The sequence below is a fragment of the Podarcis bocagei genome (genome assembly GCF_964188305.1).
Source record: "Podarcis bocagei genome assembly, chromosome: 1".
Classification (NCBI taxonomy): Eukaryota; Metazoa; Chordata; class Lepidosauria; order Squamata; family Lacertidae; genus Podarcis; species Podarcis bocagei.
Window position 1 is genome coordinate 75,176,423 of NC_138125.1, and position 17,982 is coordinate 75,194,404.

A 17,982-nucleotide genomic window follows, 5' to 3' on the forward strand; every position below is an offset into this window, starting at 1 on the left:
CCATTCCCTTACAGCAGAACATGCTCAGCGTACATCAAGGGGCCAACAAAGACCTTACATTGCACCTTGAATCCTCCCTTCACTTCCATGTCCAGGAATACAGGGAAAGAGTGATGAAGAGATGCACTGAGGCACTACAGCTGCAGCGCTACCCACAGCATACCCAATTCATACCCTGGATTACATTTCCAAACATCTTGAGGAATTCGACAATGTGATCCAATTCCCCCAAATGATTTCTAGTACACGTGGGAAAGAATCCACTCGGCAGATGGTGTCACCTCCTCAGGCAAAGTGGACAGCAATTGTGGAAATACAGCAAATGGCCAATTCTGAGCCATCTGGCATGACTAAAATAAAGGCAGTGCCAAGAAAGTGGCCCGATAAACAAAAGAAAGGTCTTTTGCTGAGAAACAGCACTTCTGCCATCTGAATAAAATAGACACACCAACAATAACTTCAGTAAGTGAAAGCCTTGCCTGATAAGGAAAAAAAATGCAGCTCTTGTGAGAATGATTGAATTAGCGTTTTATAAAGGGATGCAAGTAAATCAACGTAATAAATTCATGGAGAAATGGTATTTTTCTTGATGTATTGGAATAGTAAATATAACACTGAAGTACAACCATGTGCTGTTTTCAGTTTATTACAAGTTTACTTTGTTATTTGGAATTTTGTACTTTTGAAATACTGTAAAGTTTTAGAACTACTTTTAAAAATTCAACTGTTTTTCGGTTGTACAGAATTCGGACAAGATTGTCCCGTAGTACGTTCATGGCATCCTGCTCTCAACACTTCCATTTTCAGAGATCAAACAAGAAAATGTGCCCACCATTTATTTTAACTCTCAGGCTATATTAAGCCAATAACAATGCTGTTTTGTCTGCTGTTATAAATGGATGGGTGGTTGTTAAATGTGTTATTTTAACTACAGTGGTATCTCGGGTTAAGAACTTAATTCGTTCCGGAGGTCCGTTCTTAACCTGAAACTGTTCTTAACCTGAAGCACCACTTTAGCTAATGGGGCCTCCTGCTGCTGCCGCGCCCCAGAGCACAATTTCTGTTTTCATCCTGAAGCAAAGTCCTTAACCCGAGGTACTATTTCTGGGTTAGCAGAGTCTGTAACCTGAAGCATATGTAACCCAAGTTACCACTGTATGTGGTTTCAATGTGCTTTTCATTTTAGCTACTTTGGGGGGCGCAGCTGGGGCTGAAAGGCAGCAGAAAAAAATGAAAAGATAAATCAATATTTGAAAGCTACAGCTGATACAGAATGCAACAGCTTTCCTTGATCATGAGGGCTGGACAGCAACAGCATATTATACTAGTCGTCCCACCTGGCAACCTGCAATCTTTAAGGCACAGCAGACAGTGTTAGTTTTGACTTTCAACACCTAAAAAAAGCTTTGATGCTAACATGTATTATTCCCTTTATTTCATGATGATCTCCAAGTTCAACCTGAATTCCCTCCTGACCAGCTTTATTTACATTCCACAACTTGTTATGTTGGCAACTCTATGTGCAAAGCACATCCACATTCTTCTGTTGGCACCTTGCTTATCAACTGTAGAACTTGTACCATCTCTCTGTAGTGTTTATGGAATCTTTGTGTTTTGTTTTTTTAAAAAATGATTTTAAAAGAAGATCCAAGTGGCTCTGTGTTAAAACGAGTCACACTAGAGAAATGGATAGTAAAGAGTGTTCAAAAGTAGGAGCATGTTGTGCTCAAAAATCTTCATATTAATTCTTTTTTCTCCATTTTCTTTCTAGTGTCACTGAGTTAGCAACGTGCAAGTTGGAAAAGTACAGCCACCTTGCAAACACCAGTTCCGCAATTTCAATGAACAACATGTTGTTAACATTGCTTTGACATATATATAACCACATTCTGATCATCACTACTGAACTGCAGGGCATGAATTTTAAGCAATCAACCATATTGGGGAAAGGGGCTAAATCCATTCATTTTAGTTTATCGTGTTGGTAGAAAAGAATATTTGCTAAATACTCATTTCTTTATCTCTCAGGAACAAAGCGTGATTGGAAGAGGGGATCTATGTTGTTTTTGAGGATGAAAAAAAGAGGGGTATGGATTTCATTTCATCTATTTTTAGTGCAAGCTGAACTAGTGCATCAGAACTAAATGAAATGAAAAATTACCTTTGGATTTAAAGATGCGGTATGTCAAAACTATTATTACTATTATTTTTTATTTTAAAAACCCATCTTAGAGATATTTTTTTATGCTCCAATGATTCTTAAATACAGCTACAGATTGGCTTGCTGAGATAGGATCAATAATAATATAACTTCCCCAAATCCTGATAGACACTTCCAAGGAACACATTAATGACACCGCTCCTCCAAAGGCAGACATGTTATTTTTAAATAGTTTCCCTCATTTATCACTTTTACCTTTTTTTGCCTGATGCAAAACCAGAATGTTAGCAAATACCTGTTGATGGTGATGCTTGTTTATTGTTGTTCTTTCAGTTTATTATCCACCCTTCACCATACGATCCCAGAGCAGGTTACAACAATTTAAAACAAAGTACTGTCAGAAGAATAGGGTGGGTCCATGTATATATACCTTAATAGCCCACCCACTGTTGATCAACAGAACATTGTAAGGTCATAGGACAATATCAATTGCTTCTTAACTATGTTCTGTCAAAGACTGCAGGGCTTCAAGCAGGAAACCTCTTTGTCAGAGACTTGTCCCCATACCACTTGTTCTATTCAAATATTGACAGCAAATAAAAATGTGATCACTTTTAGATGAACTTAACTGAAGGCTGATGATTTTTATTCACACACGAAGGACCAGGTCTCACCTAGAACATTGCCACTAATTTTGATAAATATATTGCCAACCTAGGCCCCCATTAAGATCTGCATTGTATGATTAATTAATTCAAAATTTCATCCATGGGTTGTATGAGTGGAGTTCCATTCACATAACTGGACAGTTGTTTCTACTCTTCCCTCTTTATGTCCCCATAATCTGCTACAGTGGGCCCCCAAACCAGCTGGAGCTAATTTTGAGGGCACATGGGAGGCTGGAGGGAACAGGAGAGGAAGAGGAGGCACTGATACGGACACAAGAATTTGTTACAAGAGTGAAGCTGCAGCACTGGATACAACCCCATGGACCAGCCTCTCCCAGTCAGATATTGTTGCAGATAAAGGTACTCTCTCCTTTTTATCCTCCTCTCTTCTCCAGGGACCTGTGAGTATTATTAGCTTGCTTTTATCTTGCCACATCCACTTTTAGATACCAATACTGTGTTTTTTCTAAGTGGTTTTTGTTAGTGCACTTTGAACCTAAAATATCATTCCAGAACAGTTCATTCACAAACATGCACACCAAAACCCCTGTTCAGTCATGTCATTCCTTTGTGAAAATGAATGGAGGCAAAATAGACCGTATTTTTCCGTCTATAAGACACCCCCATGTATAAGATGCCCCCTATTAGGGGGGACTCAGATTTAAGTAAATGGGGGGAGAGGTATCTGTGTATAAGACGCCCCCTCATTTTTGACATTATTTTTTAGGGGGGAAACCTAGTCTTATACACAGAACAATACAGTACTTCTCTGAGAGTAACTACACTGATTTCATCAGTGAAAATAAAATGATCTCTGATTACTGGCACACTTTGGAAGGAAGTTAGAGTTTATCTTCAGTTTGCCAGATCAGGGCCAGCCCACACGAGGCATGGTGAGGCAACCGCCTCAGGCAGCAGGATCCACTGAAGCAGCATATCCTGATGTTGATCTTTCTTCTATCTTTGTTCCTGATGTAGATCTTCCCTCACCCCTTCCCTTCCGGAGAGGCAAGATGCCATTTTGAGGTGCGCCTTAGGTGCCAAAATGTATTGGGCTAGCCCTGGGCCAGATAGTTACTACATGAGAAGGATTCTGCTGTGCCCAAGTCTCAGGGTATACTTTACTGTACAGTCAAACACTCGAACACTTAGAGATACAATGGACACTTTCCAATATGAGAGCAAACCATTTTTTTTCCATTTTGTTCAGAAGTGATAACAAACTTCAGACACACAAAAAGGGAGGAAATTAGGAGCTTCCTATCTTGCCTTGCTAGTGCATCCAAACACAGTAAACTATGGATTGGCCAAACCACTGTTTGCCCACCAAACCAGAATTCAATCTATGGCTCAAGCTAACCGGGGTTTGCTATGTTGTAAAACAGCAATACAATTCAGGTCATTTCATTCATCTCATTACTATTCCAAGTATAATGTACTCACAGAAGCTAAGGGTTAAAACAGATATGAACAGACCACTCTGCCCATTAAGACATCCATCACAATCACTTAACACTAAACAAGGACACCTTTTGGTACATAACTGCTTTGCTCCAAGACTGAACCAGCAAGTAGCTCTGTCCTCAACTCTGCCCAACAGTGAACGTATTTCAGTCATGTGTCATTTCAGAACCCCCATTAAAGTGCTATCATCTGGCTTTATTCTAGCAGCTAAATTAAGAGTGATGTTCAGCTTTTGATATGTTATACATATTCCAGGGAGGCAGGTATCAATTAGAAGTTTCATATTTTTAGCTTTTTACATCTCATGGACATTTGGGATAGCATTGGCTAAATACTTAAATACATAGAGTTTAATTTCCTAGGAAGTTCTTCTATTCTATTCCTGGTGGATTGCAGTGTGGATTACACAGTGCAGCTGGAAAACAAAATAGTTTTTAGTGTTATGCTTTTCCTTCAAAATGGGCAATGGTGGAAACTGTACACTGTCCTAATTTCAGGTACAGCAGTGTTCTAAAGCACTGCTTCTTTTGGCTGACTGTTTAAATAATTCACTCTTCTTAAAAGCACCTTCACAGGCCTCACCCAAAAGAGAAGCATTCTGAAGGGCTTAGGGAACACAACAGTGCGAGATAATGCAAAGATTTGTACTCAATATTCTGGGATCTTGTTTTCAAGGAAAAAGGAAAACATCACAATTCAGCCTATTGATCCTATACCACAGGTCACACTCTTTGTCTCGTTCTTGACTTCTTACAGCACCTGTTAAATAAAGATTTAGCTATTTCTCTAGTTAGTGCTACATATTCAATATTCAACACTGGATGCAACCATAGCTGCTTGGCATTTGCAAGGATCAGCAGCAGAGCACAGGCTTTGCATGTAAATGGTCCCAGGCGCAGTCTCTCCTATCTTCAGGTAGACCTGGAAAAAACTCCTGTCCTGAATCTCTGGAGAGGCTCTGCTAGTTAGTATGGACAGCACCAAGATAGATGGACCATATATTGATATAAGGCACTTTCCTACAAGTTGGGTAGGAAAGTTCCAAAAGTTCACCCCACAAATTCACCTATCCAAAAGAAAGTCTAAAACTGAAGATTTTCATACTATGTGGTATCCTTTTGTCTGTTTTATTATGAATTAACCTCATATTATGCAAAATACCTTCTCTGATATTATTTCTACTTTTACGGTTTTCAGCAACTTGTATATAAGGAATATGCAGCTTTTGGTGTTCTACAAATACTTTTATTTTTTGTATGTGAACTCTCACTTTCACTGATTATAAAACATAGTTTTAGGGACATGGATTTTATACTGATGATTTTTCTGTACCAATCTTTTAAGTTACTCTTTACAGTGCTACCTCTGGATGTGAACGGGATCCGTTCCGGAGCCCTGTTCGCATCCTGAAGCGAATGCAACCCATGTCTGCGTGTGTGCGGGTCACGATTTGCTGCTTCCACACATGCACGTGACGTCATTTTCAGCATCTGCACATGCGCGAGCGGCAAAACCCGGAAGTAACACGTTCCGTTACTTCCAGGTGGCCACGGAGCACAACCCAAAAACACTCAACCCGAAGCTACTTCAACCTGAGGTATGACTGTATAGGTATATATCGGTTTCCTCCAAGCTTATTCTAAAACCATTAAAATTAGTATTAAAAGTACAGTTAGGTTTAACCACTGTCATAATGAGAAATAGCTATTGAAATGTTTATCAGTATCTCAGACAGAAAACCAAGACATTACTGGAGCGATTTGAATAAGTTGGTTAGACATCAGATAGGTATCCTCTCAAGACGGCAACTTCACACAAAGGCCTATGAACATGAAAGACCCACCCTGCAGATGCTCATACTTCTAATTGCTTCTGGTGACCTCAGCAAGCCAATGAGCCAACTGAACTCAGAGTGTGAACCTGGACATTTCTCTCCTCCCCAGCCTTGAATGTTTGTGCTGGCATGGAGAGCCACTGTACATGAGCAACTTGCTGTGTGAGAGGGGGACAGAGACTGGTTCTTAAAAGGTCTGACACTAGTCAGATTTTTCCTCCCCCCCCCCCCTTTTTGTGTTCTGTGGAAGATCAGAACTAGTTTCTATCTGGCTTTTCCCCAAACCAGTGTAAGGACTCTGGAGCAAGCTGCTCACAGCTTATATTATTCAATCTACCTTGCTTTACATTTTCCTACATCTCCCACCAAACTTAAAACAACTTGTAAGGTTACTAATGAGAGACTGAATGTAATGGTGGAAGTTACTTGTTGTTAACGTTATCTTACTTAACATAACAGAAAGCACACCCTTTTTATGTAAAAGTCTAAACCGCAAACGTTAAAGAAAATTTCAAAAAACTTGGGGAATGTTTTTAAATAAAGTGACTTTGTTCTAATTATTTTCAGTATGGCTTTCTAAGCATGGAATCAGTGTGAGTTAATAGCCTATTTCCTCACTGGCTCACAGCCAATCTGCCTCCACAATGACACTGTACACAAACCAAAAGTCACCTCCAAAGATAAAGCACTTGTTTGGTCTGAGTACAAGCTTAAACCAGAATTCAGGAGAACTGAGACACAAATAAACAGAAAAGGCCATGCTTTTTTAGGTCCAAACTAGATATGAGGCAGCAACCACATCTGTATATAGTCACAGAGTCATAGACAGGCTGGGACAAATGGGCCTGTAAATTAGGGATGGAGAATCTGTGCCCCTTCAGAAGTTGTTGGACTCTAATTTCCACCAGCCAGCATGGCCAGTGGTCTGAGATTATGGGATCTGTAGTCCGACAACTGGAGGGCCACATGTTCTCTGTCCCTACTATAAGTGACAGAGATTAAGGAGGAAGGTTCCAGAAAAAAGCACAATAGTGTACAAAAACAAGGGGGGGCAGTAATGATTCTGTACCTAAATCACCTCACACCTAAAGATCTATCTTTACAATGCAAAATTTGCCATGTGATTATTCTCCTTTTACACTGAGTTTATTAAAAACAAAACAGGACCCTAGTCTCTGAAACATAAACATGATAAGCAGCAGGGATGGCCAGCTTCTGTAACCTTAAGGTTATCAGCTCTCTTATTTCTTACCACCTGAAAACGTTTTTACCCCTTCCCTAATAGGTAAAATCGCAAAATTTTGTCTAAATTTTTCATAGGGCCATCAGAGATCAAATAATTCAGAGGCTACTCTAGCCAAGAAGCCACCAGTTGGCCAATCCAATGGATAATGATGCTGTGTTGTAAATTGCTCTTTTTTTCCCTTTCTTCTCTTCAGTTTGCTGATATTAAGGCAAGGGAAAAGATCATCATCTTCCTCCTGCTATTTTCATCAGCTGTTTTTTAAACAAAATTAACTTTTCAGGGCACCAGGAAAGAGCAGACAATTAAAAATGCACTTATTGCATTATCTATTTCCTTAAGACCTACGGTTTTGGTAATCAGCTTAGTGATACATCTAATGTACTGAAGACTTGCTCTCGGCAGCTGAATAGCAAATCTAGCTTCAAAGGCTTATTATATTCCCTGAAAGCCTTTGTAGTCCACATTTTTACAGCAAAATGTGTTAAACCCATGATACCCATATTCCCCAAAAATATATGCATAAATCTATAAACATAAACAGTATTCAACAGCCTAGATTTGGATAAAAGTTGCTATTAATATTGTATTGATTTCATTTATTTATTAAATTTGTATACCACCCTTCATCCAAATATGTCAGGAAGGTTCACAGTATAAAAATACAAAATAAAAACAAAATGCATAATAAAAACAAGAGAAAAAACAAAACAAGCCCATAATCCCATTGTTGTTGTTGTTGTTGTTGTTGTTGTTGTTGTTGTTGTTATATTATAGATTATTGTAGATTATTAGTATTATTGACCTAATAGGCTAGGACGATAGGCAAGGCCTCATGCAAGTTCATCCTATCAGCTTCATTTTTGGGTGGGGATTTGAACATGTGTCTCCTTGATCCTAGTCCAGTGCTCTAACCACACTGGCTGTTCAGAATTCAAGATCTGACGCTTATTCAGGTTTCATATTGTTGTTTATCTGCCTCACCAAACACAGCCATTTACAGTGGAATATAGTTCAATGTAACAGAACACTTCTCCACTTTGTTACTATATGTGCATTTTCTCCTTATATGTTTAGAATTCCGGTAATAATATTAGAGCTCAAGGTTGGAAGCAATCATATGTATAAAGAGAAAATATATGTTACTTGGGCACAGTGACAGCTCTTCAATGATTTCCAAAGTGTGCCTGTGCTAATCAACTTGGAATAAGTTGATAAGTTGAATAAGTACACTTTGCACTTTCATGGGACCCTGCAGCCAGACACTGAGGTTCCCCAGACGATACCACAGAGGAATGGCACATGGCGAGGCAGTGACAGCACTGCGCCAGCCAAGGCTCCAGCTGACCACCAACCTCATTTCCCAGAATGCCTCTGGGCCCAGAGAAGAAGATGGCAGGCAGCTGGCAGCAGTTACACTAGTTAGCAGTCTATTTAGAGTCCACCCTAAAGTACATATTTTAACCTTTTAAAGCCACCAACTGCTTCGGTCCAAGTTATTTGAAGGGCACCTTTCCTCATATCAGCAGCTCTGTACATTATGCTCATCAGTTGAGGCCTTCTGCCCATCAGAATAATCAGGTTGGGCAGAAGTGTGTGTGTGTTTTTTCCCCTGTAGTGATTTTATCCTTCTGAAATGTACTGCTGATGGGGGCAAGTCATCCTCATTCCCTATAGTCATTTAGGGGAGTCCTTATAACCCATCTGTTCTCACTGCCTTTTCCTTGAAGGTATGTTTTGCTTTATTGCATTGCTGATTGTGTTTAGCTTGCAGCTGGCTGTTTTTAATACAAGTGGCTTTCATTATGTATATTTATTTTGATTATATTACACTTTTATCTTGTAACTTGAAAGTGCGTCTACCCTTAAAGGCAGCTTTCAAATATTTAAAATAAGATAACCAGAACTATTCCAGGACAGGCAACTTAACACTAATGTGGAAAAAAGACAGTTTTATAAAGGCAAGTATGCATGAATGTTGACATGCCTCATATTATTATTTTCTGCTGTATCATCCTTGCTATCACATTGCTGGAAGACTTGATAAACTGCAAAAAGGAGCGTTAAAATGTTTCTGCGGGAATTTCTTGCAGTGTTCCTATATGCCAGCATCATTAATAGGTATACACAAGGGAAAGGGGATAATTCTTCTGTAGAAGAAAGCATGAAGACAATGCTCTTGATGAAGAATACGCCTACCTACAAAATTTCATGTTCCATCAACTTTTTTAAAAAAAACTAATTAGATTAACTTATTCAAAATATCTCTCCCGCTCTCTCTGTATATATGTTTCTTGATTCAGAATGTGAAAATTGAATGCATATGTTAATTAACCAGAACTTTCCCCCCCTGCTCAGAAACAGCCTTTATTTTAAGGGCAGGGGGAACAACCAATCTAGAAGCATTTGATGTGCAAAATGCTTCCTTGATTTAGTGTTGGATTTGCAGTTGATCAGTGATGGGGTCTCTGTGCTGTGAAATGCCCCTTGTCACAGTTCAAGCTGATGTGGGCAGAAGACTTTGACACCCAAGCATTCAGGTGTTTTACTTCTGACATTCTCCACAAGGGACAGTCCCATTTTTAGCTACATTCCAGGATTGTGACTGCCACCAGCTAGTGCCAAAATGTCAATATTGTTTTATATATATATATATATATATATATATATGCTTTCGTAGATTTTCACGGGTACAGGAATGCAGGTTTTGGTGTCTTCGGGTGTCTTCCCGTGTAAGAGTTGGGGTGTCTAGGCGACGTTTCGACGAGGTCTCACTCGTCATCATATATACCAGTTACACTTAGGTTCTTCATGATCTGATTATATCTGACATCTCAAGGTTTTAGCTATCCAATTCAGCCCTGTAAGCTCTTTCATTCTATATCAGTAGCAGCTTAAACACTGCTGATCTTACTAAGATGTTTATTAATAAAACAAACTCTCACTTCCTCCCACCCATGAGTTCACAGTATTCAAAGTTTCTAAAGTTGCTCTTTTTAATTGGCCAAACTCTAGGCAACTTCTTTTTTCATTTAGGTATAAGTCCATTACATTGGCCATCTCATGAGAAGACTCCCTGGAAAAGACCCTGATGCTGGGAAAGACTGAGGGCAGAAGGAGAAGGGGGCAACAGAGGACAAGATGGTTGGACAGTGCTATCAAATCTATCAACATGAGTTTGAGGCAGTGGAAGACAGGAGTGCCTGGCGTGTTCTGGTCCATGAGGTCACGAAGAGTCTGACACAACTAAATGAGTAAACAACAACAACATAGGTCCATAGTCCTTTGAAACTCTCAGCTCCACAAAAGATGGTACATCAGAACATGTACATGGAAAAACTGAACTACAGATGCACTAAAATATAATATGCTGTTACTAAGCAGGGGGGGGAAACATAACCAGGCATATCCAGATTATGTCAAACAAAACTCAACACTTAGGATCGCTCTTAAAATAATATATCTGAAAGACCAACTCCCTTCCTACAGACTGTCTGGGGTGTTGAAATAGGCAGAGGAGGCTCTCTGGTAATTTCACCAAGCTCACATTTGGAGTGGAGAGGGAGTTGCAACCCCTAAACAGTGAAATTCCTTTCCCAAAGAGTACCTTCATAATATAGTTTCCATGGTATGCTGAAAACACACTACCTTGCCCTGGCTTATGATGACCAAGATATAAATTTTAGAGCCCACCCTAGTCTCCTGACTGCAATTTAACTGGTTTTAGTACTGTATTTTTTAAATTATTGCAATCCATGCTAGGATCTCATGACGAAGAACAGAGAAGGAACCATCATCATCATCAGACTGGATTCAACTAACCTATTCCTCTAGCTCACTGGTGCTCACTGGAAGGACAGATCATGAAGCTGAGGCTCCAATACTTTGGCCACCTCATGAGAAGAGAAGACTCCATGGAAAAGACCCTGATGCTGGGAAAGATGGAGGGCACAAGGAGAAGGGGACGACAGAGGACGAGATGGTTGGACAATGTTCTCGAAGCTACAAACATGAGTCTGACCAAACTGCGGGAGGCAGTGGAAGACAGGAGTGCCTGGTGTGCTTTGATCCATGGGGTCACGAAGAGTCGGACATGACTAAAAGACTAAACAACAACAATAATTCCTCTAGCAGAAGTCACAAGGACCCCTGTTGATGCAGCAGGGCTTCCCCCCACCCCATTCCCTAAGTCTTTCCCAAACCCCCAGAAGAAAATCCATGGGGAGAAGAGGGGCAATTGTTCCATCTCACAAACAGAAATGCTTGCACTGACAGAACAATCTCCTTGGTGCTATTTTGCATTCCACCCAATATATACTTATAGATGCACAAATTTATCTAGGAAGTTTGCCTCTCTTTATATTGCTGCTACTATAAAACTGGACTTCTGTTTTCTAGGTAGCAGAGTCCCATCTTCTCAGAGACTGCTTCAATAGATACCACCAGAGGTACAAGATGGCGGTCTTCTGTTGTTACCACCAAAGCTTGGATGATCTTTCCCAGTGTATAATGTCTGATGGCTACAGATAGCCCTTGCTCAAAAGGCAAGTTAGTAACACAAGACAAACAAATAATTAGAGGTCTGACCTTAACAAAATTCATGGTTTCTCCTTACCTCAGATGCTCCAGTGAGGCTGGGCACTGCAACAGGTGCACTGATTTGCTTTTTCAAACAGTGTTCAGTCGATTTCTTTCCATCCTGGCTCTCTCCTTCATTCAGCATCCTGCTCCATCCAAGTTGACCATAGTCTCCTCTACCCCATGTAAATACTTTCCCTGTTTCTGAATAGAACACACACAGTTGTTCAGCATTAGTCCTCCAGACAAAACTTAATCACTGTGAAAACACCAGCAACTCAGCAATGTAAGAAAAATAACAAGAAACTTTACTTTTGGAAAATATACTTTTCCAAAAAAGCCAGAAGAATTTCTGCTAGGTTTGGTGGGAGAAGATATTAAGAAGACAGACCAAAGATTATATCTGTATGCAACAACAGCAGCTAGAGTTTTAATAGCCCAAAAGTGGAAGTTACAGGAGATTTCGACTGTAAGGGAATGGCAGATAAAGCCGGTCGAATACGCTGAAATGGCAAAATTGACACACAGAATTCGCAATCAGGAGGAGACGAAATACCAAAAAGAATGGAGTAAATTTATGGTTTATATAAATGAGAACTGTAGAAATATGAAAACGTTGGCAGGATTGAATTAAATCTTATGTCACAGTGTAATTTTTAACCAATGAAACTGTGAATTATAGATTGGAATAAGAAAACTTGCGGAAGGGACGGATGGAAGTCAACGGCTCTATGGAGCATAAAGTACCGTATTTTTCGCCCCATAAGACGCACCGGCCCATAAGACGCACCTAGATTTTGGGGGGGGAAATAAAGGGGAAAAAATTTATTTCCCCCCCAGGTGCGCTGCGCTACACCAGGAGCTTGGGGCGTGCGGAGCTCAGTGCGCCCCAAGCTTCTGCGTGCCGGCAAGGTCTCCGCTAGCGTGGGAGAGCCGGGCGCCTCTCCCAGGGCTAGCGGACCCCTGCGCTAATCCAGAAGCTTGGGGCAAGCTGAGGTCAGCGCGCCCCAAGCTTCTGCATGCCGGCAAGCAGTCCGCTAGCCCTGGGAGAGCCGTGGGGCTCTCCCAGGGCTAGCAGATCGCTGCGCTATACCAGGAGCTTGGGGCGTGCTGAGCTCAGCGCACCCCAAGCTTCTAGGTGCGCGCAAGCAGTCCGCTGCCGCCCCAAGCCTCGCGCACCCGGCAGGAGGTCCCACCGGGTGCGCGAGGCTTGGGGCGGCAGCGGACTGCTTCCGCGCACCTAGAAGCTTGGGGCGTGCTGAGCTCAGCGCGCCCCAAGCTTCTAGCTGCGCGCAAGCAGTCCGCTAGCGTTGGGAGAGCCGCGGGGCTCTCCCAGGGCTAGCGGATCGCTGCGCTACACCAGGAGCTTGGGGCGTGCTGAGCTCAGCGCGCCCCAAGCTTCTAGGTGCGCGCAAGCAGTCCGCTGCCGCCCCAAGCCTCGCGCACCCGGTGGGACCTCCTGCCGGGTGCGCGAGGCTTGCAGACACTCGCCCGAAGCAGGGGGAGCCCTCCCGAGGGCTCCCCGTGCTTCGGGCGACAGGCTGCCGCCCCAAGCCTCGCGCACCCGGTGGGACCTCCTGCCGGGCGCGCAAGGCTTGCAGGCATTCGCCCCATAAGACGCACCCCGATTTCCCCTTCATTTTTGAAGGGGAAAAAGTGTGTCTTATGGGGCGAAAAATACGGTAGGATATATGTAATATGTAATAAGATTTGATGTTTTTGTTGGTTGGTGTTGGTGTTCTTAAATGTCAATAAAAAGCATTTGGAAGAAAAAAGGGGGGAAGAAAAAGAAAAATAACAAGAAACTAGGCTTTTTTAAAAAAAAATGCACTCCAACCTCTTCTGACTTCAACGGTTAATTAACACTCAGCTTCTTTTCCTACTTCCCCAGTTCATATTTCTCAAATTCCCCTCTCCTTACATTTTCCCTACAAGTTCCAGTCTATCTCAAGGTGGTGGTAGAGGCTTTTCTGTACAAGCACTGAGATTAGTAATGAGCTGGATAGATAAAAGGTAACCCAGGCAAGAGGGAGCTGATGATTCGTCATGCTGGGGAGAGAGACTCAGTGGACCAGTTGGTCATAAAATATTAGTTCTACCCAGATGGGCTCCTACTCCTTACTGAGTTGCAGGTTCATATTCTGAAAATACTTGTCCATCCAGCAATTCTCCTAAATGATCAGGTAACAATAGTCCTGTAGCAGCATTTTGCCAACTTTAGTTGCACACCCTACTGGAAAAGAGATGCCTGCTACTGTCATTCATGCCTTGGTGGCAACAGGGGCCTGACAATGAAAGTCCCAGGGTATAGGCTGAAGGCACATGAGGCTACCATCTTGCTGAAGCTAAGCATGGCTGAGTTGGGTCAGTGTCTGAATGGAGGTGAGTGCCCGGAAACCATGTGTTTATCGTCTTGGGTTCCACAACAAAAGAAAGGTAGGATACAAATTTTAAAAAGATAAAAATAATAAAAGTGATCTGGAAACTTTGGTACAGACATCCATCTCTTCACAAGTACACACCTAGGAGGACACATAATACCCATTCTGAAGCCCTCTTCAATAAGGAAGCTTGTAAGCACATCTAAGCAAACACCCCTTTCAGACTTTCATGCCAAACATGCCCTAGGTGGTCCATTTCTTTACTGCACCTGTCTTCCTTTCAGAAACAGGAAAAAGCGGTTTTATTCCCTCAAGCTCAGGCAAGTTAAGTTCTTAAATTGTTGCCTTATGCTGCTCTTCATTCCTTTATTTAGGTTTTTTTTAAGCTGTCGTGTTTTTTATGATTCCTTAAATTAGTTTAATCTGTTTCTGTGTAAGCTACTTTGACAATGCTTGTATGAAAAAACTGCACATAAATATCAAATAAATATTCTCTCCTAAATATTTTTGCTGCCTGTGGGCAAAGGAAAAGATGGTGCCTTTCCCATTCCAGACACAGAAGCTGACCAGGGTAGAAGTTGAGTTCAGTATCGTCCATTGCACCTGTGGCCAGAAGCTATCTTAGGGGATGTGAGGTGAGTTGAATGGCACACAGAGTTCTGTGCACTTCCTGTCCCCCAGCATGTTCTGCCAAAGGTGCCTGCTTCACTCTGCCTAATAACAGGGCTGGCCTGTTTAGGGGTACTCTCATTTACCTACTCATATTGAAATACTGCTGCTCAACAAGGCCAAACTTAGATTCACAAAATCATTAGGGGTATGCGTACCCCTGCGTCCCCCCCAGAAAAAAAGCACTGGGGCTGGCCCTGAAACCAGTGCACTGAGGCAGACTGGCTGTTGCTCCTTCTGCCTCAGCCCTCACACAAGGACTTTCCTCAGAAAAGCTTATGAGCAAGCCTCAAAAAAGTGAACTCCCTTCTCCTACTTCCCCCTGCTTCCTTCACTACAGAAAGAGGCGAGAGCCCGCACCAGGAGATCTTGCAGCTATTTGACCATGTGGACAGTTCATTTGCAAGACAGGCTGCCAAATCAAAGAACACTTGTTATTTATCACTGCCAACCAAGGCTTGGGCTTGTTTAAAATTCAAGCTATGATGCGCCTCTCACTTTTAAACTTTTAATAGCAATATCTAAATGCAGATAGCAGTCTAATTATAGTTATGCAATTAAAAACAAATGTAGCTCCTCATTATCCTTGCAAGTTTAACTGTTGCTCTGAAGGTTCAAGAAAGACATTGGTTTCTCATATTAATAACAAAAAACCATATAAAGGACAAGGAAATGATGAACCTGCTCATCTCTTTCAGAAGGCAAGGATGCCAAAACATTAGCCATTACTGTATTTGGAAATGCATCACAGGGTGACCAAAGGTTTATTTTATAGTGTGCTACAGTACCTACAGTATAGTTTATTTTACACTATTCAGATGTTTGTCTCAACATGCAGGTGAAGGGGTATAGGATTGCAGCCCCTTGTGGCTGCAGGCTTCGCCCTAAACAAATTCAGAACAGCATATGAGAGAATTTATGCCTATGCTCTGCCCACATGATCTCAGCTTAATTGTATGGACAGAGTGATATACACACAATTCATACACACACAACTCCTTAAGACATTACTCTGGACACATGCACAGGTGGAGCCAACAGCCACACTCTATCCCTTTCTGTGTATTTGAGCGCCTGAACAAGTGGTAGCATTTGTTTATTAAATTGTAGGTTATCTCAAGCATCCTTCAATATCCTCAAAAAGGCATCTACATTAAGGTTAATAATAAGCAAGTTTCAAAAAATTTAAAATTGATGAAGTTTATCACACCCACTTACTAATTTAATTTGTGGACAGTCATTTTTACAAATCATATTAAAACACTTATATTAATTGTTCTGTGGCTTTAGCCATCCCCTGGAGCTAGTTTTTAAAGCAGCACTGCATGAATTTACCATCACTTAAAATCTCAGCTATTGTAAGAGAAAAGCCAAGCACTGCTTGCCTTTGCAATCCACCATTGTCCAAATACCGCAGATCAAGACAGATCTATTGTCTGCTCTAAGCTGCCGACAGGAAGGTGCTAGGGAAATAAAAATATGTAGACATCAATGCTGCCCTCTAGAGGGTAGTAGCAGCACCACAAGCCAGATTTTCTTTGTTCCAAACTTGGCCAAATTCCAACAAGCAATTAGACAATTTACCAGCACTGCTTTATCTAAAGAAGTTATGTAGTTAGCAATCCCTTATTGCTCCCTAAGGACCAGAAAGTCAAGAGAAGCCCCCTCCTTACACTCTGAAGTTTCCATCTTCAATTCATTCCTGTCCTCAATGCTCTCCCAACAAGCTCTTCTCCCTGTAATCCTTAGCCCTGGTTCTTCTCCCTTCATCAGATGTCGATGTTCATGTCTGTGTGCAGCTGAATGTCTCTAAAGGATGGCAAAGAGTTCATGCCCTAGAGTTCTGTGATTCAGTTGGGCCTCTTCCTACCTGTCAATGATTTGTTCAGTGTTTCCATAGCCATTCCAATTTTTATCTACTGGTACAACTAAAATAGAATAAAATATACAGATAAGAGATGTGCCAGAAAGGTTTGTATGTTACTGAACTGAACACACAATTTTCGTCCTTCTATTTTCACATCCACACACGGATTGCGATATTACACACTTTAGGCACCAGATGGCACTGGGCTTGGCTGTATCTGGGTGGTGAGAGGTTCCCTCTTGCTGTTCTTGTCTTAGAGAGAGAAAAGTATGTAAGATTACAGTATTGTCTAACTTCCCAGTTAGACAATTGTGTAAGTCTTCCCTGACCTTGAGACCTACCCTGTGTTGAATTTTAGATCGCAAGTTCCATAGGACATGGCTTGTCTTTGGTACTACTTTGTAAAACACCAAGCATGTTAGGGGTGCTATTTATTGTTATTAAGGAAAGCTTTTACTGTAGAAGAACAATAGTGTAGTGGGTGAGCTGTGAACCATCACGCTCAAGTTTGATATCTCACCTCTGCCTTGCCTAAAACACACATCAGACCATATCAGACCATGCCATCTTGTTGCTCATTTGATGGAGAACAGGAATATTATACATATTTTGAAGCAAGCAAAGAAGCTTTGCCTCCAGGCTGTTTAAAGTTGGTACTTTCCTACTGCTGAAGTTTTTCACTGCCATAATTTTAATTTGTCAATCTCATGGCACTTCAAGTATGCACCAAGGTTTAATGTGATGTAATACGATGTAACATTTACAATTTAATTTGTGGGGTTTTCCCTGAGGGAGCCAAATGACAATCAAAATGAATAATATACTATAAATTCCTGATTCAGCGTAACTAGGTTTGACAAGGCCCATTGGGTCTGCAGTGATTGTCATAAACAGAAAATTTCAATCTCCTCAGTGAATTTCTTTGGACAATCTATTAAGCATTATCTAGAAAACCAAGCTGAAAAATATCATTTTTCAACTTATCTCTTTGCGGAAGCCTTTGTTCTCATAGCTGCCTCAGTCTCTACTAAAATAGTACCTCTCAGCCACTGTGTTTGGGATGGAATGAGAAGTGGAAAACTCATAGATCACCACCTGGTGTGGCTCAGTTGTGTGT

General features: G+C 41.4%; 1 protein-coding gene and 1 long non-coding RNA gene across 6 annotated transcripts in view; one reads left to right on the forward strand and one right to left on the reverse strand.

Annotated features, from left to right (window-relative positions):
* Positions 1 to 17,982, reverse strand: part of SERGEF (secretion regulating guanine nucleotide exchange factor) — a 117,641-nt gene that overhangs the window by 80,257 nt on the left and 19,402 nt on the right. For all 5 annotated transcript variants that reach the window (XM_081202449.1, XM_081202448.1, XM_081202450.1 and 2 more), the window contains exon 9: positions 11,986 to 12,152. In XM_081202449.1, the coding sequence (XP_081058575.1) occupies positions 11,986 to 12,152 (167 nt within the window). The remainder of the gene's footprint in view (positions 1 to 11,985; positions 12,153 to 17,982) is intronic.
* Positions 1 to 17,982, forward strand: part of LOC308591734 — a 184,298-nt gene that overhangs the window by 15,475 nt on the left and 150,841 nt on the right. The gene's annotated exons all lie outside the window — the stretch shown is intronic.